This window comes from Gasterosteus aculeatus, chromosome 21 (assembly GCF_964276395.1).
Source record: "Gasterosteus aculeatus chromosome 21, fGasAcu3.hap1.1, whole genome shotgun sequence".
NCBI lineage: Eukaryota > Metazoa > Chordata > Actinopteri > Perciformes > Gasterosteidae > Gasterosteus > Gasterosteus aculeatus.
The window spans coordinates 18115331-18141335 of NC_135708.1; the positions used below are offsets into that span (position 1 = coordinate 18115331).

General features: G+C 47.0%; 1 protein-coding gene across 2 annotated transcripts; it reads left to right on the forward strand.

Moving 5' to 3' along the window:
• The first annotated feature begins 9844 nt into the window (after positions 1–9844).
• cdh19 (cadherin 19, type 2) lies at positions 9845–23977 on the forward strand. Of its 2 annotated transcripts, XR_013454143.1 has the most exons (13): positions 9868–10002; positions 13095–13474; positions 13583–13877; positions 14895–15014; positions 16200–16367; positions 17256–17446; positions 18369–18622; positions 19690–19826; positions 20482–20603; positions 20791–20908; positions 21378–21629; positions 22713–23594; positions 23625–23977. XR_013454143.1 is itself a non-coding variant. In XM_078096092.1 (12 exons), the coding sequence occupies exons 2-12, from the start codon at positions 13229–13231 to the stop codon at positions 23210–23212; spliced, it is 2403 nt and encodes an 800-aa protein (XP_077952218.1). In that variant the 5' UTR covers positions 9845–10002; positions 13095–13228; the 3' UTR covers positions 23213–23977. The 2 variants fall into 2 exon arrangements, 1 of the variants encoding a protein (XP_077952218.1); XM_078096092.1 differs by having other exon boundaries at positions 9845–10002; positions 22713–23977.
• The last annotated feature ends 2028 nt before the right edge of the window (positions 23978–26005 follow it).

Sequence of the window (26005 nt, forward strand, 5' to 3'; positions counted from 1 at the left end):
ACCGATGAACGCCTTCGAACGCCTCTATGAATTCTGTTATGCACTTTTGTTCATTGGCGGCGATGAAAGAACAGCTCCAGCCACACCGTCGGGCAGCTTTGGGGAACCTTTCCCGTCTCATTCGTATTACATGATAATGTCCTGGTGCACCAGGACCTCCCCGTGACCCCTTCCATCACCAACGCCGGGCCTTATCACTGACATCAGCGTTGGACGCTCGCTGATGAGCCGAGTGAGAGTAAATCCGCGCAGCCTTCCTGCGAGGATCGGAGGCCGCCGCGGCAGCTGATCGAATGCCCTTGGCTGTTATAATCACACAAAGGCAAAACCTTAAACACCTTTCACCATGTTTGCTGTATTCTGAACGGGGCCGTTCTTAAAATTCTGCGCGTAAATGTTCTTTTTCGGATAATCTGTTCCTAATTGGCAGGACTTCTCCCTGTAATAACGGATTTTAACATTAAGCCATGACTCCGGTTTGATTGAGAGAGCACTCCAGAGATTTATACAGGTCGTGGACTTTAAAGAGACATCAAATGATAAGAGTCCTCGAAATTAGTGCTGCTGAGGTCAAGATATCCTGACTTCTATAGTAAGTGTAGTTTATGAGTGACGCTGATAATAACGCTGGATAGGAAAACTCCCTAAATGTGATATAAATGTGTAGCCTCCAAACCCAGGCTGTGATGGCAAGAGGATTATCAAACGGTTCTCACGGGATAATAACGGCAATACTGATTTTCTCAATCCCAAGAAGCCACTGTACCCCGTCAGCCCCCTTTGAACCGCAGACGTATACGTTCAAGCAGTCCTTACAAAAACACAATAGACTCCTCTCGCGATTCCTCTCTTCACCTCCCACAGAAAAAACGCAGGAGCTGCAGGGGACGAGCTCCCGAAGCGTTGTTTTCCTCGCCAGTCTAATGGAGATTTTGCTGCTACTGACACTGGACCGTCAAGAAAAGGCAGCCCCCCCCCCTCCCACCACCTCCCTCCCTCCTTCCTCCCCCTCGCCGACTCCTTCTGTTCTTATCAGCGGGAGAGAGATTGAAAGTTTCAATTGGGTTTATCGCATCAATTGTCCGGACTGACATTCAAGGTTTGGACTGGCAGCTCTGTCACGGTCAAGGAAAAATTCACTCTGAACAAAGTTGTGCTCTTAACGTGGGCGGAATGTCAGAGTGACAATAACGTGCCGGCGAGGCAATAACGTTATTTCATATAAGCTGGTTACCGTTTATACTGAAAAGTCTATTTAGTGCAACTATTACAAATAATAGACCAGTCTGTCCGTACGTCCTTCCGTCGTCTTATGGGTAATCCTCGTCGGGGGTCGCGTGGCGCCGGTCTCCCAGCATGCATTGTGGCAGAGCGGAGATGCACCGCGGACGGGTTGTCTATCAAAGGCACAAACACACACTGACAACTCGGCATTGAACCGAGGCCCTTCTGCTGCGAGGCGCCACGCTACCCCGTCTCATCCCTCGAGGCATCACGTCCCTTTGTGCCTTTTACCTTTTTATTTGTTATTCCAGAGTGAAAATGCATTTTTTTATATACATGAAAATGAGAAAATATGCTACTATTGAAAGTCCGATGGGTAAAATCCACATTTATTTGTTATAAATGTTATGTTGGCTCAACAGGCTACCAGACAGCCCCATTATAACTCAGCCTGGAGTTTGCTAGCTAGCTTCAACGCGTCATCGGGTCTGCAGAGACAATCGTTGGCCTTCTCTCTGAGTCAGGAAATGACGAAAGTGTTTTCTACATGGATAATATGGGTGAAGCTGATTCTGATCATATATGACTGTACATATGCGATCAACCCCCCGCCCGCCGTTGTGCACGACGCCCCCAGACGTCTGCTTATTTCTTTACATTTTTCAAGTTTGCTAATTAGTGTAAACAAGTTGAGGCATTTTACCAAATATCACAGTAATCCATCAACAAATGTTCATGCTAATCATTTGAATGATTGCTGAACCATTTTTTTTTTTGTCGTTTGACCAAGAGGCCGACGTGTTCCTCCTCATCGCCAGGCTGCTCGCTTAAAACATGATAATTGTGACCTCGGACCAAAGAGAATATGGATTCTACAGCTATGCAAAGACAAGTCCTGGAGCTCTTAGCAGTTCAGTATAATTCATCGGCGTCTTGAGCAATCACGACCAAATTAGCTTTTGCAATAATAGTGCGACACCATGTGACACCATGAGATCAGTCCTTCTTATCTCACGATTCCAGAAATCTCCTCTTTTGTCTTTATGCGTGTTTGAGGATGTCCTAACATGAAGGCAGAGTTAAAGAGGGGCTTAAAAGGTTTGCACGGACCTTCAAAGTGCAGATAATTGAAATCCTCTGCGAGCGTCTCCACGCATGACTTTCATGCTGGTTCGATGTGGACTTTTGTGAGGTGTTGCATGGCAACGCGTTCCCCAAAACAATATCCTGTGCCTCTCCTCGTGGACTTTCTTTTTCTTCTCACGATTATCTTTAAATTCAAACGGTTTGGTTGAGTGAAACGTATTCACACGACGTGCCCCCGCTTCCCACAACACTTGTTACCCCGCGTGAAGAGTCCTTTCTGTCAGTGACAAATGCTGCTGCAGCTCGTTCTCCTAATAGGTTCACGCTTTTCTCCTTCTTGTCAACTTGTGAGGTGGAATAAAAAGCAGTGAGTTTGTACGCAAGTGAAGATTTTCCAAGGACGCGAAGTCAACGTTGTGATTATTAAGAAGATTACTCAAATTCACTCCAGGTAACCCAAGACCTGCCACTGGGCTGCTTGTATTCCTTTCAATATAGAGATCCCAACGGAGCAATACTCCTTAATAATGTTGGTATGTTGCATTTTATTTAAGGTTTCCTCCATGTGGGTTCAGCCTTTTGACATAACTTATACAACATTACAATGGAGACGTATTACGTATAAAGCATGCAGTGTTTCAAATCATTTGTAATAGTAAACATGCTACCAAAAGCAGCTGCATGATTAATTCTGTAACAGAAGCTTTGGCTCATTTTGCTTATTTAGTGTAAAATGTCCAACACGTGTCCGATCTGCGGGTGTGAGCGATTTAACAACAGCGTCCTGGTCTCTAAGAGGAAATGCGGCGCAGCATAAAACATGACATTCTGCCCATGATTCAATTTGAAATGATTGATAACATTACTTAGGAAGTCTAACAGCTCTATGAATGTAAACACCTGAGGGGAAGCCGCTGCGTGACGGAATGATGGAAACAGGGAAACAAAATCCAGTGTTTTCCTGACGATGATATTCTACATTTTTCAGGTGCAAATGTTCAACTTCCACAATGTCACAAGTCCAAGGACTTAAAATGTTGTACAGCAACATGCATTTTAAGGTTCAATGGTGTTGGTTGATTTTATTTTTTTCTATTTTTCTCTTTAGAAGCAGAATTACTGATCATAAGAAGCTAGAAATGAATAAGCGTATATTCTATTAAGGAAATGTTGCTAGAATCAAAGTTGTTCCCTCAACACATTCTGATGTAGTCTTTTTTTAAGATTTATTTATCTTACTGTAATATAGAAATCTAAACCATATAAGCCACATCTAAGCCACGTGAGACGGCCTGATTGTTTGTATTCTGATAATTAGTTTTAAAACTTTGAATCTATAAAATCTGATCGTTCTACTGATGAGAGGAAACGAAACAAATGAGATGTTAACCCTGTGTTGTCACATTGATTTGCTCTATTGACATTCATTAACAGTCATTAAAGGAAGTTGTGATTTATCAGCGAGAAACGTTTTCCTAAATGCTTCGTTGGTGATGCTCATGAAATATGAGATAAGGTCTTCTGTGAATTGGGTCGTGCTGGTTTGTGACTTTTAGTTGGTACGCAGGAAAAACAGTTCGAGAACCACGATTGTAAAGCATAAACCGCAGAAATAACCTTACCAGCAGTTTTGGGGGACTCTGGGATGAAGTGCTGCCTTCCAGCCAGGAGGAACACTTGTGTCCAATAAATCCCTCCAACTATTATAAAATATTAGCTAATCTTTTTACAATCCAGAACGACACGGAGGTTGTTTTTTTTCTCCAACAGGTGCATTACTGCTGAAGGGCCTTGGGGGAAGAGATTAGCTGCTGCGCCAGTGCATGACTGCGGGACTGAATGAGTAATGCCATGAGCCGAGTATTACTGTGACCAGCCACTGTGAGGACGGACTCTGCTGCAATCGGAATGTCCATTTTTAAGCTCATGCTGTACATTTCCCCCGAGTGACATTTGTTAACCGCACAGATAAGTTTTCTGCTCGTGAAGATAACGTCGGGGTCCGTAGCAATTTGTCAACCGCATCTCTTATTCATCATGGACCAGAACCTCTCAGCGTAGCAACCATACCCTCACATTGACTGCCATCGCATTCAGTTTGTGATGCTAAATGTTGTCTGGCAGGGCTGCAGGTGCGAAAGTAGGTGCAGGAATCGAGGTGCAAATATTTGCAATGACGATGGACGTCTGTCCGGGTCACGCCTACAGCAGCACACGGCTAATTCACCAGTGTTAGCGTCCTTTTACCGACTCTGGTTACGATGATTTGGCTGGAAAGGTGAGGAAAACCTTGCACAATGGTTTTTATCAGTACCGGATAGTTAGCTACAAACTGTGCGGGTCAGGAGTCGCGTTAGGTTCATGTTAACGGCTCTGCAGGTACTTTATTGTGTTTTTTGTTGCACCATCGATGCTAAGCAGTGTGTTTCAAATGGTTTTGGGAAGCGTCGGCTCTTTTTCAGGCAAAATGTCACAAAAAAACCCGCAGAAAGACCTTGACAAACAGATCTTTTAGCCGCTCGGCCCAAACCTCGCTGCAGAGTGGAACAGCTGCCTACGAGCAACAGCGGCACAAATCCCTCATTAATCACCTGTTTGTCTTAAATAGCGCGGCGAGGAGGGGGCCAAAAGGTGTGCCAGTGATTTTGTGCTTTCATTAGCGGCTAACGGGGGGACGATTACCCGGAGGACGTTTTGGAGGTGACTTTTTTTTTGATTTTGTGAAATTATTAAAACCCATTATTGCAGACGCTCAAATCTGGTTCGGAAGGCTTTGTGCCGGAATGGCAGCAGCTCGGTGAAGAATAAAAACATTATTTTGGGGGGTGGTGGTGGGATTTACCAGCCTGCAACAGAGACGAGATCACGAAGGAGGCGCGATGTTAACATCCTCCCTGTTGTCCTTATATAACGCCTTCCTGTCGCAGGTTTTACACTTATCACTTTTGCTCGTGTCCCCAGAGGTGCCTGCTTTCCCAGCGACTCGAGGTAGAGGACATCGCCGGGACACGGCAGCTTATACATGTTAATGTCCCCCCTTTTTTTCCTATTCCACTCGGGTTAGATTGATGGCTCAGCAGCGGTTCTCATTGATCAATCAGACACAATCTGCGTCTGAAATGAACCCGGGGCCGGGGGGGGGGGGATTGTGCATTCTTCCAGGGGAACCGCATCCCTAAGGGTATGACAGCGCGCCGCACTGGATCGATTGTTTTCAACTTATTTGTGTAAATACTTTGTAACCTTGCCGATTTATCATCTTGGTTTTGGTGTGTGGGGGAAACTACGAGGGGCACCGAGGCGGCCGGCTAACACGAGGCCCCGGCTTGTAATTTCCATCTTCGCGGTGAAGTCTGGAGTCCGGATTACAGGAATGATGAGAATTAATTATGCATTTCGTGAGCGTGATGGAGACCGCACGTTAAACTCAGAACTATATTTCCCCCGAGGGGGAAGGGAGAGGAGTCCGCTCGTTCCTTCGAGCCGACTCCTTTGAGAAATCCTGTCGGCTCTGACTCTCAGAAGATGAAACTTGGCTAAAATATAATGATTAAAAACACGGTGGTTTTAAGTCTTCTCAACTCGACACTGTGTGGACGTTAATGTAAATCTTTAGACTAGCGGAGCATATTAGCATCTAAGCGAGACTGCAGGGGACGAGCAAAATGACGCTGGTGTCGCCGTGTAGCCTCCGACGTCTGGTGCCTCTGGTCCGACGTCTCTCACCTTTCACCTTTCAAACGATTACAGTCCGAAGCAACAAGCAGACGGCGGCGGCGTCCCTCTCACAGGCCCGTCGAAGTCATTCTAAAAGAGCTGGTTGGACTTTTCTTTCTGCGGTCGTCACTAGAAGTGCAGAGGCGCTCTTTCTCCTCTGCCTCCGGCTGTCGCTCTCCCTCCTGCTCTCCCCCGTCTCCCCCCTCTGTGAGTCTCCTGCCTGGAGGGGAGGGGCCAACTTAGGGGGCCGTTTGTTTGCAAACCACGACGCACAGATCCTACTTATACTGTTGTTTTCAACTAGTGATTACGGTTTAAGGTCACCGCCTGGCAGCATATGGCGATAACGCTGTTGCTATGGTTACCCTGATGTTAATTAAGCTGCAAAATGCCAGGTTTGGCTGCCAAGAAGTATTTGTCCCCTCTAAATTTACCTTTAAAATTGCATTAAATTCTCAGCGTTACTCCACAGAAATATGTTTCCCATGTGATGATGATAATAATAATCCTGTTCTCCAACACGTTTACTCCAAACACAACCGTCCCCATAATCAAGGTCTCGGTTTCGCTCGGGTATTTCTATTCAACATCCTTCCGCTTGGATGACTTTTGCGTATTCTTGGCATGCTGTTAGCTAGCGGATGTTTGTTTTGAAGCGATGACTGTAAATGTTGCAGGAACTTTACTTGTAACAAGCTTAAAGTTCTCGGGTATACAAACCCGTATCTGAAACGCCACTTTATCAAATGCACGTTGTTAGTTCCCCCCTTGAGTTTCATATTTTATGGACAAAACACTTTCAACCAAACATTGCTGTCTGGCTCCAGGAGATTTCCCAGGCTGCCCAGGCGTGCAGTTAGTGCTCATTTGTGGCAGATTCCTGGAGGATTCAGAAGACCTGAGATCTCTCACAAGCGTCGGCGAGCAGCTGGTTGAGAGTTGGCCGCCGGCCATTAGTCGACCGTCGCAGCTCAGTTCAAACATCACTTGAAACCGCCGCAGTGTTTACAGACGAACAGCCACGTATGCATTTTGGCTCCGGTTGATCATTTGCAGAGAAAGTGACCCGGATTCATGTATCGTTCATCAGATGAGAGACTTTTCCTTTCTTTACTCTCAGACTTTTGTTTGGAAGTCCGCACAACTTTTCAACGGGGACCCCCCGGTTTGTCTTCCCCGCCATCGGCGAAACGCGCGGCCTGGCGTGGAGCGTAGATGCGCTGATGTTTCCTGTCGAAGCGGAGAGATCCACCTCAGGCAGCGTCAGCGTGTGTCCTTCTATGTCATAAGTGTCCGCTGTTTCCCGTGGCCAAAGACAAAAGGCCAAAGAACGCACGAGGAACATGCATTTTTAATGTGACACTCTCATCAAATCCACCGCAGTGGACCGAGCAGAATGCCAACGACGCTTCACTCTTCTTCCAATTACAGCGGGACGGTGCAACAATACCAACGTGAGCCGTGAAGGGCACAACGTGACAATCCGCCTCATCTCCTTCTTATAACATTGTTTTCAAAAGAATAATCAGAAATCATTAATCAGAAGAGCTAAACATTGTGGAAAAATGGGAAAAACAACAACGCACGCCTGTGAAAAATCATCAATTTTGGTGCCAAAACGACATCATCTTCCCTGGAAACGATGCCTTCGCTGATAGTGAAATATTCCGGACGCAACACGCGGTTCATCTCCATTACAGCCGACGCTATTTACACAACGTGACATCCACATTTGACCGGACTCACCTTTATCTTGCTGCAAATATGCTGACCATTACTCGCTGGCCATCATTTCACAGCCCTGAAATGTCACCGGCGACACAGAGAGACAGCCCGGCTCGCCGCTGCCTTCACGGGGATGAAGACAGCGGGAATGTAAATAGTCCTCGCCGGCGCCCCGACCGTAGCTTTCATCTGCGATGTTCCTTTGCAGTGGTCGTCCCACACTCCATCATTATAATGAGGGAGGTTCAATTAGACAGGGTCTACAATGGGGGCTTTAAATGTCACAGTGCAGGTCCTGACATTTCTCTGTTTGATATGGAATCAGAATGGGAGGCGCAGGCGAGTTCACGGCGAGAACTAATCTCAACTACCGAAATAACAAATCCCACCCTGTCACAAAGCTCTGAGGGAAGGATGCCGCGTCCCCGACATTTCCATCCCACACAGCCTCCTTTTGGAGCCTTCTAATGAGGGAATCTATTAGTAGTGTCCAGGTCTGTAATTAGCCCTGCGAGGTTAGCGCGTGTACAAGAAGCATTTAACGAAGGCTCTTCTGGTATTTCAATCAAAAGGTTATTTGGTTGTCGAATGAGAAAGAAATGACTCGATAAATGACAAACTTTTTAACTGGGCGACGTCCGTTGAAGTGGAGGGTAAACGCCGTTTGAGCGTCGCTCATCTGAAAACAACTATTTTATTTATTTTATATAACAAACAAACTTCCTGTAACACGGACCACAATCTGAGCGAGTAGTTGCGCACGCAGCAGTGTTCCGTTAGCAGCTCCGATTCACCGGCGGCAACTAGGGACACGTCAGCGAATCACGCCCACAACTGGAAAGTGGCATTTTATGTGATTGACGGGATCTGCTCGTCAACTCCAAACTAAAACTCAGAGGCGCAAAGAAAAAACGAACTATGTCTTCTTACAGCCCCCAACTCTGACCACGTTTAAAACAAGACTGAAAACTTTTGTGTTCAGCTTCGCCTTCTGCTAAATTGTACCTACATTGCACTTTTAACCTCTAACTTTTATAAAAGATTTTAATTTATCATTTTATTTGCTGTTTTTAATTGTCTTTTCATTCCTGCATTTTATTTCACTTGTTATGATGTGAAGCACTTTGAGTCTGCCTTGTGTATGAAAAGCGCTATACAAATAAACTTGCCTTGCCTTGCCTACAGTTACAGTTAAACCACCTAATCTAACATATCGCTTTAGTTTGAAAGAGCAAGAATGACACTCAATAGCTAATTAACTCCCACAACATGAAAGGAATCAACAGTTGATGTAATTAACACTAGTCATAATTAGCGTATTTACATTTAGGGTTAATTAGACAAAATACTGTATTTCATTGTGGAGGACGGAAAGAAGGTGTTAAAGGATTTTAGGAAGAATATGTTGTAAAAAAAACTGTTTTAAAAACACAAGGTACATTTAAATGATCCTCTTTCTTTTCCTTCAAGCTTTGTTTCTGTTATAACAAAAGTGTTTCCCGGGATTTTACTTCAACAAACCCACAGTTTTGTTTTTCCGCTTTGTCCCAAACACGTAACAAAGACCTCACAAGCTACATTTCGTGGCAGTTTTTCCGACCCGTAGATCCCTCTTTCAACCCGGCCTTTGCTTCCCACTGTGGCCCCACGTCACAACAACGTCCCGAGTGTGATGTCATGACCGACACTGTGTCACACGCTGAACATTCGAGGAGCTTGAATGTCAAAAAGCAGACCGGCGCCCTCCCATCGCCAGCAGAAATAGTTGTCACACAGCGGAGGAATTACCAACCCCGGCATGCTCCGTCTCCGGTCTAATAAGCGAACGGATTGTTCGCAAAAATGGGTATGTGGAAAAAAAAAGAAAAAAAAACCCCAGAGAGGCTGAGAAGATAGAAATCCATTTGTGAGCTCCGCTGTGGCTATTTGCATGGCGATGAAGGCCCCGAGTGTTCCGCAGACAATAGAGCCTGTGTTTGCTCTTCCCCGGGAAGCTCTGAGAAGGGCCCGAACACGGGGAGAGGAAAAGAAGAAGAAGACGAAGAAGAAGAAAAAGGGGGAGGGGGTCGGAGGGGGGGGGGGGGGGGGGACCATTGTGAAAACCACACGCGTTGGCTTCTTCTATTGTGGCCACTGAATTGCTTTTCCAGCAGCGCGGCGCTCAGTTAAGCAGATCGTGTTCCTTCACACGCCGGCGCTGATCTCGGCTGGTGAGAAGTGGCTCGGGGGACGGCGGAATCACGCAAACAGGTGGGTGGGTGGGTGGGGGGGGGGGGATGCCAAAACACCTGGGACAGATTGTGTTTCTTGCCCGAAAGATGTTTAGATGCAATTTCCTGTGTCACCCCCCCGGTGACGATGTCAAGGAGCAAATGCCCTTTCAACATAAAAGCAGCGGCGGGAAGTCCGTGAGATCCGTGATAATTTGGAGGTTTGGAGATGTGGCTTTTGTGTCTTCTGGAACAAATGGCCGTGACGTTTTACGCTGCGGAGGAACAGAGGTCAAAGGGGGTCGTTGCTGTTCAGAGTGAGCGATCCGACGCGGCGACAATCCAAAAAGTAGATTTCATCAGTAAGCGTTCTCTTTAAATGTGATATTTAGTAGCTGACCTCTCTGTGCCACTCTCTCTGTGCTACGCAGCGACCAAACACGGAGATTAAACATTTCAGAGGATATTTAACATTTAGTCATTATTTTCCATGACCTTTCTTTCAGGCATGCAATTGTGATGCACAAACCGTGTTTACGAGAGCCGAACCTCCTCGGTGTGTGTGTGTGTGTGTGTGTGTGTGTGTGTGTGTGTGTGTGTGAGGGGGGGGCGCTTACAATTTCAGTATGTTGTCGCATGTTTGATGAAACTCTGTGAAACTGCACGACAAACTTTTTCTCCCCATAATTAATTCTTTTTAGATAATTGCCTGTGGTTGAAATTCACTGCTCTCTTTTCCTTTTTTCTTTTTTTAGCATCGGTTGATTGTTTGTGATGAAAAAAGCCCTTTGGCTGATAAATGTCAGAGGAAATTCAGGAGCCTTTGCTTAAGAGTGAGGATTTTTCCACCGGTGCACGCAATGAAATAGCAAAGAAATGACTTCCCGGCGCGTACTTGATAGCTTGACATTACCCTGTTGTTCCGCCTGAGTCTCTGGACTCATTCGAGGTCCCGATTTAGGAAACATGAAGTGCACGCCAGCGTTGTTGTCTTACAGAGCAGTAAACAGCAGGTCCCATGATGGGCTCCCAAATGACCAATTAAGGACATATTGTCTTGGAAGGGTGAACTTAAAGAAGCGAGGCTAAACAGATGCTTTTTCCTTCAAGACGGCAGATGGCTGTAGCGTCTATATTCATACCCGTCGTCACATTTTCACCTTTTCCTACGTTTCAATGATGCCGTAAAGACCACATAACTGATGCTCGAATGGAGTTAGCATTACTTAGCTGTTAGCGTCGGCAGTGCATATTGATGCGTCATTCACAATGTCAAGTAGGAGATTCTCCTGCTTTATTGGAACGCATGAACGCCGCTAACAGCGTCGCCCGGCGCCGTTTCCACAACGGAGCGACATTTTATTAACTAGATGCGGCATTACGTATAGAAAAGTAACGCGGCGGGTCTGAGCACATGGAGTGCTTGACATTGTGCGACTGCAGCTCATTGTCATCCATCACGTGGTGGAGCAGCATGTACTGTACATACAGGCTACAGAAGGTGTGACGAAGAGAGACGTCTCTGAGACTCTGAGTTTCTTCTATATTGGTCGAAGGTGAATTTCATCACCTATTTCCAAAAAAAAAAGGCCCATGTGGTTAAATTGGCACCCAAACACCCGTTGTGACCGCGGTCCACGGTTTCAGCCACGCCAGCGATGACTGACACCCGGGGGAGGCGGGGTAAAGGGTTCTTAAGCGGACTCCTTGGCAACGCCGGCGGCTGAGCAGTTGCTCCGAGTAACATCACCGAGGGCCGTCGTGTGGTTTTGGCTCACGGCATCGGGCCGGGGCGCGTGCCTGGCAAGCCCCCACGAAACACCACGGCGGCCTCACGATTCGCCGGTCGCTAATTGGACTGTCACCCCGCCACGCTCCGCGATCCGAAATCTGGCTCGCAAAGACGCGGCCGGGCGGACAAAAACGTTGAATTTCAGCAATAAGAGCGTGCGTCGGCAGCTGCTTTCGCCGGCCCATTACAAATGGATGTTGGCAGCTAATTTAGTTCTAGCAGATTAAACATGGACATTATGAGCTGTTAAGCACTGAAACTACTCTAACTGCTCAAACGACGTCCTGGAGTGTACTCCAAACTCTAAGTTCTTCCACCGGGGACCAGCCATGTTGGAAATGCACGCACTCGTGCTCCTGCGCAGCACTCAAATATCTGGGACTCTATTTGTCATGTGCTAATATGTAAGTCTCGAAAAGCTCTTTTAGAGTGGTTTAGAATTATCGCCGTAGTGACTCATATCTGATCCCACCGAGAGGCAAAGGCACCAATTTAACAGGTGAGTTTAGTTGCTAATTTTCCATAATAACGTTTGACAGTAACACGCTGACAGTGGATCATCGTTGCTGCTAGTTGAAAGAAAATTAAAAAAGACGCCGCAGTTAATCTGTTCGTTGGGTTGATGGGTTTGTTGATCTCCGGGAACGCCGACGGGGAGGTTTAAAGACGCCGTATATTTGTGTTGTCTTGACTAATCTGCCGCGTCGTCTGACTTTCACTGTCCTCACACTCTTGACCCCGGTGCACATTGTAATTGCATTGATTCCACTCATGGTTTGTCAGAGGCATGTGTGCGTCTCTGTTTTCCATGTCTGGGGAGACATTGATCTAATTAGAAATCTTCATTAGTGAGCCGCAGAGTGCATCGTCAGGCTTTAGGCATCATTTTCAGGCCCTGCAACTCCCCCTAACCCCCCCCCCCCATCCTGTGAAGCACAGTGCAGGGCCTTGTCTTAATTCAAAATGTCATGGAGGACTGCAGGACACAAGACAAAAAACAAAAGGGGGGACGGTTGGTGTAAAATTCAATCCCTCATCCAGCTTCCTTGCTTGAATGTTGTCTCAAACATTTGAGCTGCAGTGCAGCAGTGCAATCTCTGCATACTCTTTATAAAAGCATATCATAACTTCCTCATCAAGCTCAAGGAGATCAACCGTCATGTTGACTTTTGTTTTTAACCTTTATTTACTTTGTGTTAACTCTCTCCTCGATATGGAAGCTTTCTGTAGAAATAAAGAATGTTCCACATTCTTGAATCCAGTGCTGCAGATTTCTTCATTTAGCAAACTGGAGATTTCTCACTCCGGCCTTTAATTAAATTGTTTTACTTTTATTTCAGAGACATGAGCGTGCATGCAAATGACATCCTAACGAGATGGGATACAGCACTGCAGGGGCCGTGAATCACTGTGCTGTGGAAAGAAGAACCGGTGATGGTGCACCAGTGAACCCTCCGTCCTCTGTCCGCTGACCATGGCAAGTGGCGAGGAAATGCGCGGATGGACGGTAAAAATGAGCATGCCCAGTGTTTTGGCCGTGGTCGCGGCCTTTACTATGATCCCTGGCGGTGTACTGAGCGATACGAGAGGGACTCGGGGTCTGGAAGCCCAACAACTGGCCCAAGGGTCCGCTCATCTGCACCGCCGCCTGAAGAGGGGCTGGATCTGGAAACAGCTGTTTGTCCCCGAGGAAGATCCCACCCCTCGCGTTATTGGCCAGGTACCATTTCAGATTGAATGTCCTCCAAGTCCCTGACGAGCTAATTTCGCCTCCCTTTGAATTCAAGTATTTTATTCTTTAAATTAAGCTTTCGTGGCCCTTTCGCAGCTCAAGTCCGACTATGACCGAGGGGAAGCCTCCATGAAGTACATACTGACAGGAGAAGGGGCCGGAGACGCGTTCGAGATAGACGAGTACTCCGGGGAGATCCGGACCCTCAAGAAGCTCGACCGAGAGGAAAAGTCCTTCTACGTCCTCCAAGCCCAGGCAATCAACAGGAGGTCCAACGAACCAGAGGAACCCGAGTCCGAGTTCATCATCAAGGTGCAGGACATCAATGACAATGGGCCGCAGTTCCAGAACGAACCGTATGTGTCCAGCATCCCTGAGATGTGTCCAACTGGTATGTGAATGAAAGACCAGAGGAACGCTTTAACAGTCAACCAAATGAAGCTCCGGCAGGTTGGATTAAATTCAAAGGCTTTGTTGGATGTTTATGACATACAGCCGTTTCAGAAAAACTAGTCTGAATAAATTGTTGAGAAAATGAATACTGATCTATTGCTGTAAATAGCTGAGACAAGTCAAAGTGTCAACCTGCCAACGGGTTTACTTATTCCAAATATCCTTTGTTTACACATATAAACACTTGGAACGGTGAGGAACTCTAAATGGGCTTTATTCTTCTAAGCATATACTTTTAAAATGAATTTTCTTAACTTAGATCTGGACTGAAGACAATGAACGAAAGGTTTTATGAATGTCTGTCATCTGTCCCCATTCAGGAAGTTAAAAGTATTGAATTGTGAATTGTAGCTTGGATGCCTTTATGGATAAATGTATTATATAATGTTATTATAACCACTGCCCTTTCATACCACAAACATTACCATTTCAATTTATGTGTAATCTGCTTCTGCTGCGTAATATCTCATTCGTAATAAATCACAATGCATTTGACTCTGGAAAAGAAAGTGAGAGGGGAAGGTTGAAATGTTGTGGCAACCCCCACCTAACCCCCACCCAACAGTGTGCCTTCCGGGGTAAAAAAAATAGAAAAGAAGAAGATGGACGAGGACTGGGAGAGAGGATGTGGTCAGTGGAGAAAAGGGCAGTAAGCGTGAAAAGATGGAGAGGCGAATTGGAGGGAAAAGGAGCAGCAGGTGGGCGGCGAGCGAGACGTCGCTTTGGGGCCGGCGAGGTCGTCACACACACCTGCACAGCCTCGCCGAGCTGTGAAAAGCCAACGCTGCTCTCCTCCATCGCCAGCATCCTCCCCCCCCCCTCCCACTGAGCGAGACCGACAGACCCTGCGGGACTGTGGCATAATCACTTTATCTCCCCGTCGACTGGAACTGCTGCCCGAGCTAACTCTGACTGTGTGATCTCCCCCCCCCCCCCCCCCCCCCTCCTCCCACAGGGACCACCGTGGCCCGGGTGACAGCCACAGATGCTGATGATCCCATGTTTGGAAACAATGCCAAGCTCATCTACTCCATCCTGCAGGGGGAGCCCTACTTCTCTGTGGAGCCAAAGACAGGTAGCCCTTCCAAATCACGCGAGGCTTTTAGTTTGAAAGGGTCGACGGAGGCTCCGCCTCTCAGCAGCCACAGTCCGGCCAGCAAGGGAGGCGCGCTGAACATATAATGTTTAACTTCACACCGAGTGGCCTCCAATCTGAGGCACGTTTTTTTTTCCTGCAAACGGCTTTTCACACGTTTAGCTGGTGGGAATATGTGAGTGTTTGCATCCTACGGGGAGTCTGGCTCAATTATTTGTGTGATGCAGAGGTCGGCGGCAGCAATTTCCACACACATTGTCGACCTTATCTGAGAAGAGTCGGGGAAAGGCGTCATTGATGTTGGAAAACGGTTAACATGCAAAAGAATGCGATCATCAATGAGGAACATTGTCGTCACTTTTCCACACAAAAGACGAAAGAAATAACAATGAGGCTCAGTGTTGCTCCAATAGACCGAGAAGCATTTCGGCCTGCCTTGTGCTCGGGTTTTCTCTAAATCAGACCATCATTTAATAAATGATGATGCTGTGATGAAGGAGACTTGAAACCATCTATTGTATTTGATTGATTTGATTTCAACACAACTTCTTTTCGGCGAATGCAAAGGATGCAAAGTTGTAGGCTCGTCCCGTCTGGCTTCACTTGTTAGACCGCAAGGTTTTACGCCCGGTTGCATCGCTGTTCCTTCATTTCTAACATTGGTACTTCAGAGCCTTGATAATGTAAAATATTTATAACATCAAATATGCATGAGTCCTCTGCTGAGAACTAGTCTCCAACAAATACACTCTTTAGTCCCAATTTCAAAAAACGATTACATTTTAAACCTTTTTTTAATATCTTTCTTACAAAGATACTCTGGGATTGTCTTTGCATGTGGAAAAATAAATGTATGTCTTTCTGTCATTTTTACACCGCATCCGGTGGGCCGCACTGGACCTCCCGGCGGGCCTGACGTGGCCCGCGTGCCGTATGTTTGACACCCCTGTTGCAGATAGATAATTAACTAATAGACTGCTAATAGTCGTGTTCATTTCAAAGCCCTCTCGGTATTACTGAAGACCAAGCAGGTTTGCAGGCTTCACATTTACAGGCCCCCTGCACGACCGCCTGAGGCAGAGTTTACTCACAGTTTGAATAAACACCTAATGGCCTCCTCTTGTGCACCACCTCTGGGTGCACCACCTCTCCGTCCCCCCGCAGGGATCGTCTTAACGTCCTGGCCCGACATGGACCGCGAGGCCCGGGACGAGTACCTGGTGGTGGTGCAGGTGAAGGACATGCTCGGCCTCAGCGGCGGTTACTCCGCCTCCACCACCGTCACCGTCAGCCTGACCGACGTCAACGACAACGGACCCACTTTCCAGCACCGTGAGTCACTAAGCTGAACGAGTCACGCCGGTGCAAACGGTAAGGGGCACGCGGCGCCGCGGGCCCCCGCCAGGACACGTTTAGTATTACACCCGAGAGGCGTTTATCTGGTCCGGGTGGGAGGTTTGTGCTGCCGGCGCTGCATCACGCGTCTTGTTTTTTTCGGCCCGGCGGCTGAAATTAAAAGGAGACAGTGGAAGAATGAGAGAGAGAGAGAGGGAGAGACGGAGATGGGGATGTTCATCTGCTCGTGCACGTGCACAGGCGTCGCCCACTGGATGGATTTAATCATTCACACATGAAAGGACATTTGTCATGACCTTTAGAAACAAACCTCACTAAATGAATGCCCCGGGAAGAAATCAATTCTGAAGAAATGAGACAGCAAGGATGATACCTTTAACTATTAATGTAACATTCACATTCACATGCGACTGCATCCTATCCAGTCGAAAGCCACTATAAATATTGGATGACCACACTTCACTTTGAACTGTGCCCTCTGTTTTGTGACATAATTGGTCATTATTATGTGTTTTCTGGGGGTGTTTTCCCAGTTGGGGCAGCCATCCAAATAGAGTCACTCAGAGACACAATCGCATTTTCTCATCTTCGTATTAGAGTTGCTGGGATTATGTGGAGTCGCCACGATTTATCTGTGACTCACACAAATTGACCCAACACCACAATGTTCCCCCTTCTTATCACTTTACACACTAGCAGACTCTCTTGAGCAGATATTAACAACTTTCTGTCAAGCTGTGTGAGCAATTTTAACTAAAGAAACCATTTTTTTCATTTTTTCAACAAAAGTGAGTGTCTTTCTTTAAAAAAAAATCCCATTCCAACTTTCCCCGGCTAATATTTAAAACGTCCGCGTATCTTCAGACCTGTACGCCTTTGCCCTCCCGGAGGATTCGGCGGTGGGCACCACGGTGGGCCGCATCATGGCGCAGGATGGAGACACCGGCGTCCACGCCAGGATGACCTACAGCCTGGAGGATGACCTGGAGGAAAGCTCCACCTTCGTCATCCGAACAGACCCGGTGACGCAGGAGGGGGTTGTTCTGCTAGCCAAGGTGGGTACACGCACCGGACCTTTAGGTCCTGAGAAATTACTGAGCTCAATATGCACAATGAGAGAGCGTAATTAGCTTGATTTGATGATTGAATATGAGCATTATTCACCATGAGTGATCACTTTTTGATGATTAAAATAAATAAGTCGTGAGGCCTATTATTCGAGGCAAAGTAGCATCAGTACTATATAGAAACACTAAAAGTCCTGCATTCAGTATTTAAGTTAAAAAGTATTAGCATCCGAGTATTCTTGGGCTACCTCAGTGGGAGTTCCCATTATGCCGAATGATCCATTTCAGAGTTTTATTACTATTAACATAATTATTAAAGCATCAATGCGTTCATCACTTTAATCTTACAGCTGGGGGGTTTAATTAAAACACTTTAAATACTGCTGGGGAACATTAAAGTATTTAATCCCTAATAATGCATTATATTCTATTTGTTGGCTCATATGTTCATATTATTGTCCTTTGTTACATTCCATCACCTGACAGTCCTCAAAATATTCATTCAAGAATCCTCACAGATTCTCTTGTTTTCCTCCAGGACTTGTGCTTCACACTTCTCACATAAAAGATGCCTCTTCGATTCATTTAGATGCCGTGATAATGAAATAAAAGAAAAACATTGTTGACTCTGTCTCTGAATCATTTTGGAAATGCAATAACGGTTTTGCACCCTTGTTTTTTTTCATTACCAGGATTATAACGTTAAGAAACCTATTAAAGGCAGCGTTGTTTAAGCGCATGCTCGCGGCTGCCAGCTTATTGGCGTTGACTAAACCGCTTTAACGTCCGCCTCGAATTCCAGTCGGCAAAGCATATTTGCAAAGTTCCTCTTTAGGCCTAATGATGACGAACCAGGAGCCACTGTGTTAATATGATCTGTTTGAAAGGCGTTTTATTACCCTCCTCACAGCCTTTGGACTACGAAGCCAAAAGGCGTTTCGTCATGGCCGCCGAGGCCGCCAACGACCACGTGGACACTCGTTTCCTGACTCTGGAGGAGTTCAGGGACAGGACGACGCTCAAGATCGTCGTGGAGGACGTGGACGAGCCGCCCGTCTTCCTGCCGGCGGCCCACGAGTGGAAGGTCCCTGAAAATGCGGCGGTGGGGGCCGTGGTCGGCAGCGTCACGGCCAGAGACACCGACGCCGTCAACAATCCCATCAGGTGCGGTAATGGGGTCCTTTTTTTTTTTTTTAAACCGGGAAGAATGGCACCTGCCAGCCGGTGGCACGGTAATGACGGGTCGGTAGACGGGGGGGGGGGGGCAGTCGTGTCCCCAGACAGCTTCCTCCACGCCGTGAAAAATCATTCCATTTCCAAAAGTGTTGCTGGCTCGGTGCATCTGTTTTTACCCTTGATCTCTGGATACCGTATTTATCTCACATTACTTCAGTAGGAAATGAGCCCCCCCCTCCCCCCCCAAGCTGAATAAATCATCAGGATTCGTTTTTTTTTTTTTTTTTTGTTCATCTCTTCGTAGCTCACACGTCTTTTCTATCCGGTTGCCGTGGTATTATCACAAAGCGGCGTGGCCGGGACGCGGGGGGTGGTGGGAGGGGGGGTAATAAAGCGCCATACGGCGCGGAATTGAGATTTGCAGTCATTTGCAAGTGGGGCACGTTGCAGAGGAGACGTCAGCGGCACCGGTGCACGTAGTCCATCTCTGCAGAGCTTAAGAGTGGCAGGTGCTGCATATCATCCTCGGCCTAGCATGTATTACCGTCCCTTTGGAGACCAGGTCTCACTCATTAATAAATTCAGGTTGACATTTTCGGGGCGGGGGGGGGTCCTCTACTAAATATGATTGAGTTTACTTTGGACAAATTGTCAAACTTTCCGTGTTGTTACAGGAAAAAGCGGCCTCTGGTTCATTTAGTGTCACAATCACTTATGTTAATGAATGAAACACGACATGGGGATGTTGGTTTCCACCTGTAACGTCCCCTACATTCACCAGAGTCCCTGTCTCATGGTTTTTACACCATCTCTGTTCAGGGAAAACGGATTTAAACGATTATGATTTGAAAAAAAAAAAACCGGCGTAGCTATGTGAGATGCTTTGTTTCCGCAGAGTTGTTGTCACACTCGTGCTCCCTTTGTTGGGTGTCTGTCAACAGATTAGAAGAAACGAGCAGTTCCCCTAATTAATCTCCCGGTGGCATCACAGTGTTTTGTTGGCCCAAAAAGCAGCCTCGGCTGCTAAACGCGCGTCTCTGTGGTTTCTCTTGCAGATATTCAATCGACGGGAGGAGCGGCAACACAAAAGCTTTCAAAATAGACCCCAACAACGGAACCATAACCGTCGCTAAAGCGCTGGACCGGGAGACGGCGCAGTGGCACAACGTGACCGTTGAAGCCGAGGAAACCAGTAAGGAGAAAGTCCGTGTTTCTCCCAGCGGCATCTCCTGGATGCAGCCGACTCGTTGATCCTCGCTCGGGCCGGAGACCTGTTCGGAATACGTTAACATCACGCGTTGATGACAAGTCTTTGTCCGCGGCATGCGGCTTCCAGCCAGAAGTAACACAGGGGGTACTGATGTGATCCGGAAGGATTATGCAGAAAGAGAAACAACGTTAATCCTGCAGGAAAAGATTGTGTTTGTAGTTGGAATGATGAAATGACATTTGCATAATCAGCGTTAGTTAATGAAATATGACTTTTTCTGAGGTCTGATCACATGTAGACTTTTGTCTGCTTTCATACCTCCTCTGTGACTTGGCTCACAACACAAATATAACTGTGAAGAGTAAATAACAAAAAGTTATGAGTAAACAGTAAGAAACACCACTTTAAGTTGTAGATCCATCGCTTCAAAAGGTCGGAGGTCACCGGTCTAGACCGAAGAATTAACCACTTTTCCACTTTCTCCGTTGGAAGACGCTCATGTTATTTCCACGCAGTCGTCTTTCCCAAAGAAGAAACATTAATCAGTCTTGAGTGTTATTTCGACGGAGCTCTTAGAACGCGTTTATGACACATGCACCCGGCGGACTCCAGCAAATGTCTATCTCCACTCCTGCAGCGGCGAACCATTTATCCTCCTCCGTGGTGGTGTTCATCAAAGTGCTGGACATAAACGACAACGTGCCGACGCTGGCGGGCGATTACCAGCCGTTCATCTGCGAGGGAACGCAAGCCGGAGAAGTATATTATATTCCACTGACGGTTGTGTATTTCGGAGTGTTGAGAATTCACATGAAATGCTCGGTGAATGTTTTCATTTTCACTTTGAGACGCCTCGGCGTCGAACAGACTAAAACACAGACGTCGTCAGCTGTTAAATCTGATCTGATGTTTTTTTTTCTCAGAAACGTGTCTTTGTGTCCCTCAGCTCATTCAGCTGCTCAGTGCTGTGGACCTGGACGAGCCGGCTGAGGGACACCACTTCTACTTCTCCATGGTCGCTGAGAAACACATCAATCCAAACTTCACCATCAGAGACAACCAAGGTCAGAGCCGAATGTTCGCCTCTCTGAGCGGAAGGAAAGGAGCGACAATAACGCTGCAGGAACACATGTGACATGTGAAAACATGTGACCAGATGAAGCAAGCGTGACTCATGGTTTCACCTCCACACGTATGAGCAGAGGGCAAAATGAAGGATTGTGTTGTGATTGCATGGATTCAAATGTGCAATGTTTCTGCCATTTGGAACAAAATCCTTCAGCGCGATGTCGCCTCCCCCTCGCCCCCCCCGAGTCCGTCAATTAGAAAGGTGTTCGCCTCGCACACAGCAGGCGGTCAACCTTTCATCAAAAGGCGGCAGATATCAAACGCTGTTAAAGTGGGCAGCGCAGGGATGTGGGATTGAACTGTGCCATGTCGGGCACAGCGGTCCGCTCGGCAACTAGGACGCGAGTCGTGAGTCACACGTGAAATAAATCTTTTTTTGGGGGGGTGTTGGACTTTGTTTTTCAGACAATACCGCCGGCATCGTGGCACGCAGGAGTACTTTCACGCGCAAGGACCGAAGCCGGTACCTCCTGCCCGTGGTGGTGACAGACAGCGGCTCTCCGGCCCTCACCGGCACCAGCACGTTGACCATCAGCGTGTGCAGATGCCAGCCCGCCGGCCACTGTCCCACGGGGGGGGTGGAGGCCCTCGCCCTGTCCATGGGGCTCAGCCTGCAGGCCCTGCTGGGGCTGCTGGTCTGCCTCGTCACACTCACGGGTGAGAAAGCTTCGGAGTCATGTTGGATTCACCTGCAGTCACAGAGTGCGAATGAAAGTCAAGTCAAAAATATTACGGAACACATCAGTAAATTAGATATTTATTTATAACGCTTTTTACTTACTTAATAAAATATTAAGATTTTATTTTGTATTTTTTTTTTAAACTCCAATCAGAGGGGCAGTGGTGTTAAAACTGTTGAAATAGACTTAAAAGTAACTTTTGATAATGCGCTTTCAAAAGGAAAGGATCTTTCTTTGTGTGGATTTACAAAGCTACAGCTCCGTCCTCCAGACACTTAAAGTGATAAAAAGACTACTGAGCAATCTTGACAAAGGTCTTGTCCCAAAAAGTTTCTGCAGACAAAAGAGACGTGAGCGGCATTTTGATTGATCGCGTTTGATTGATGGATGGATGGTGTCTGTGTCACTGATTTTTTGGTTGTAAAAAAGGTCATTCTTTTTCAGCGGATCTGTGGTGCTAAAGCAGCTCCACCTCACGTAATTTTGGCAAGTATGTAAACTTGAGTCAAGCAGACGGATTTTTCCTTTAACAAATCCCCCCCTTTCATTTGATTCCCATTTTAAAAACTCACCCGCGTGCCTTCATCACACACTTTTAAACCGCTGACGGCTCGCGCAGCAACGACGTCGGGTAACGAGCATACCGCTTGCAATACATCAGTATCAAAGCCAACCTGGGACACTGATGGGTTTGCATAGCGAAGAGCTTTATTAAGACCTCAGCTGCTTTGTGCCCCCTCTGTACCCATCACATGAAAGATTAATGACAAAACCTGCTGTGCTAACATTCCGTCAGATGAGCACAATGCCCCACGAAAACCAATCGAATGAACAAACAAGTCTGCTTTCATGCGTGAGCCCGAATAAAATAAAAAAAAAAACCTTATTGACTAATTTGCGTTCGTTTTGATTCCTTGCATCCACGACGGTTTACGGAGAAAGAAACCCGGGGTGCACGAGGACCCGCTGTGCTCCGTCGGGCCGTCGGGTGCTTTTTACCTCGGCGAGCTCACGCCCCGGTGTTTAACGGTAATGGCCCCCTGCCGGGTTGTGTCTGCAGTGCTGTCACTTCTCATGCTGGTGGTGAGGAGGCACAGGCGGAAGCAGCAGGAGGGACCGGAGGTGGCGGTGATGGAGCTGCCCGAGGCGCCGTCGCAGAAGGTGCTGTACTACGGAGGAGCGGACCCGGACCCCCGCCGGCACGCCGTCCCGCTGCGCCGCCACCCGAGGAGGCGGGAGAGGAGGCTGCGGAGGGAGGAGGTCAGGGCCAGCATACGGATGTCCCTCAGGGAGTCCCACCTCATCGGGCCGGACGACGAGGTCTTCCGGCAGTTCATCCTGGACAGGCTGTCGGAGGCGGATCGCGACCCCAACGCCGGCCCGTCGGACTGCCTGAGGACCTTCGCCTACGAGGGGTCCGGGTCTCCCGCGGGATCCTTGAGCTCGCTGGAGTCGTCCGCTTTGGAGCCGGAGCCTGAGCGACCCTTTGGTAACCCCAGGCCCCCCATGGTCAGACTCACCCCTTGGTATGGGGGAGGAGAGGAAGACACCATCTTCTGAGCTGCTCTTCTGCCTTTTCTTGAATATTTATCTTACGCCCTTCATATTTGGAGCTCATTTTATTGTGTTTGTCCTGACAGGTTGTGCACATAATGGCTGTGGGTTTAGCGTGACCTGACAACACGTCGGGGCCACGCGGCGTGTTATTTACACTCCAGAAGCTGCAGTTTGCACCCTGTGTTCTACCTAAAATGAATGTTTGCTTTGTCCAACCTCAACCACGTCCCTTCGCAAGTCAAAGAATCCCAGTACGAAGTGGTGGACCGGCCCAGTGGACTGACAGTAGTTGAGTCACGAGCTGGTGTTAAACAGCTTTGATATGTACATCTAAAGATTTGAAATATAAAAAGAGTCAGCAAACATACTGACATAACTGGGGAGGGTACAGTATAAGATGTATAAGGTATATAAGGTACAGTATAAGATGTATAAGGTATATAAGGTACAGTATAAGATGTGTTTGATGCTTTGATCATTACATTTATTCCAGTGTGATATTTCTACACTCATTACAGTATTATTCACTTGTGACATTTACAATTCTGATATTTACTTTTCTATTATGTCTCATATTTTGTATGTTTGCTCACGATAGCTTGTACTGTACAGGATGTGTAATTATATTTTACTTCACGAAGTGATATAAATGAATGCATACCTCCCTCGGGTACGTGTACGGCAAACAGATTTTTTTTAAATAGAGATTTTGTTTCCTGATTAGCCTGCACATACAGAAGGGTTTTCCATTAAATATGAACTCCTTAACATGCATAATGCTGTGTGATATGACTTCCCGCCTTATGGCGAGTCCCTCAGAGGGCAGATCACAGGACGCGTGTCAGCCAATCAGCAGCGCAGCAGAGCGGGACGTGGAGGAGGTGAAAAAAGGCTCGATTTGAAATGTGTGAGGAGAGAAAACGCCGACGTACAGCGCGTCTTCGTTCTTCCCTTTGCAGTATTATTGGCCGCGTGGGGCATTTGTTGCGTGGGCGGCTGCTCGCGGCGGGGGGGTCGCTTGAGGTAACCGCATGGGCCTCAGGTCCCGCCCCCTTTCACCTTCCCGTCCTCTAATTGGGCTGCTTACCGTCTGCGAAGGTCACATTTTAAGCCACAGAGGGAGCTCGGTTCCCGCTGAAGGAATAACTAAACACAAATATATTTACACACCCTATTTGCAAAGTAAGAGGGAAGTCGGAGGAAACGACCAACTACTTGTATCAGTTCAGCTTTTTCTTGCTAACTTGCACGATGGCTTCACCGCTCAGCGAGACAATTTCCAGACTGCTCAACTCAAAGTAAAGCTTCAAATGGCTTCCGCTGCGGGGACAATCTCTCTGGCCAGGTCTTTTTAGACCTGAATGATTGTCTGGTGATGGTTTCTAAAGGCACAGGTTCTCTCCTTTCAAACCAATCCCCACAGTCCAACATGGAGGCTATTTGATTTGCCCACAAATGCTCCGTTGTAATTCCCTTTTTTCAAAAAGTACCGTGATGTCAAAAGTCATTCAGCTCCTGGTGTCATTTAACCTTCTGAATTTCTTTCATTACCCGCGGTGAATATCACGGGCAATTTAACCTAACAGCTCCTTTCTTTGTGTAATTACACCCATTACAGCAATGTGAAGGATTTCGCTCCGTCAACTGTCTCCGTCCTCTGCACAGGTTATAGATTCAGCTCGTCTTTTCAGACGCGGCGCCAGACTCATCACCAGGCGCCGCAGCGCCTTTGAGAGGACATTTGGTGATTAGAAAGACGCGGTTTTAAAACGTACATATACACATGTGTGCATACAAATGAAAAAAAAATCCTTCAAGTTTATTTGATAACCTAATTAAAGAGTCTGAAGATAAAAGCTGGGACTTTGTTTTGAACAATAGTTTATTACTATAAATGTTTTCCAGTGAGAAGGATTTGAACCAAATGACACAGCTGCATAGACGGGGCCCCTGCGTCTTACATCCGATCCGTGCAGAACACTCGGTTTCCTCGGGAAGATTCGGAGGAGTCGACTGGTTGAGAAGGAAGATGTGTGAGTGCTCTGCGCGTATTCATGGATCACAATCCACAATCTCCCAGAAATATCAAATTGCAAACAATTGAGCATAAACTTTACAGAGCCTTAAGCCTAAAGGGCACTCGACGCTGCTCAGTGTCTATAAGCAAACTGTGAGTCACCCCCAACCTGTTATTAGCACAGCGTGCGCGCCGCTGTCAGATCTGACAGCAAATGTGTCAAAAGATTATGCAAACTTTGAATATTTTGGGATTTACAGAACATATTTCCTGCAAGTTGTTTTGGTGTGAACCTTCGCCACTCCGTTAATAAGCGTTCCCTCATCGCCACGAGACTTGGGGATTGTCTTTGAAAATGAATTATTTATGCTGTGCAAGAGCTTTGCAGGCTTGTTTTGTTGCTCATCAGAGGCTAATTGGTGGATGTTTGGGGGATAATATGCAACCTCGTTTACAAGACGGTTGAGAGGTTTACATCAGGCCTGAGGCCACTCCATTGTTATCTGGACAATTTGGACTGCAGCGGATCCTGAAGAGAGTGTTTACATTGCAAATCATGTGGGTGGTGTGTTTTATTTCCGCGCTTTTCCAAATACCCGATCCCAAGTGCCAAATTACCAGGAGCGGATTAGACATTTGTTGGTATTATTTAATGTATGCTGTAATCATTAGCGTGCTGACTGCTAGCAAGGGACATGCCCCTTCGACCTTCAATATTTCAGCATGCGGTGTAATTATTTTACTGGGGTCTCATCGAAATGAGTCATCTGGAAATAAGA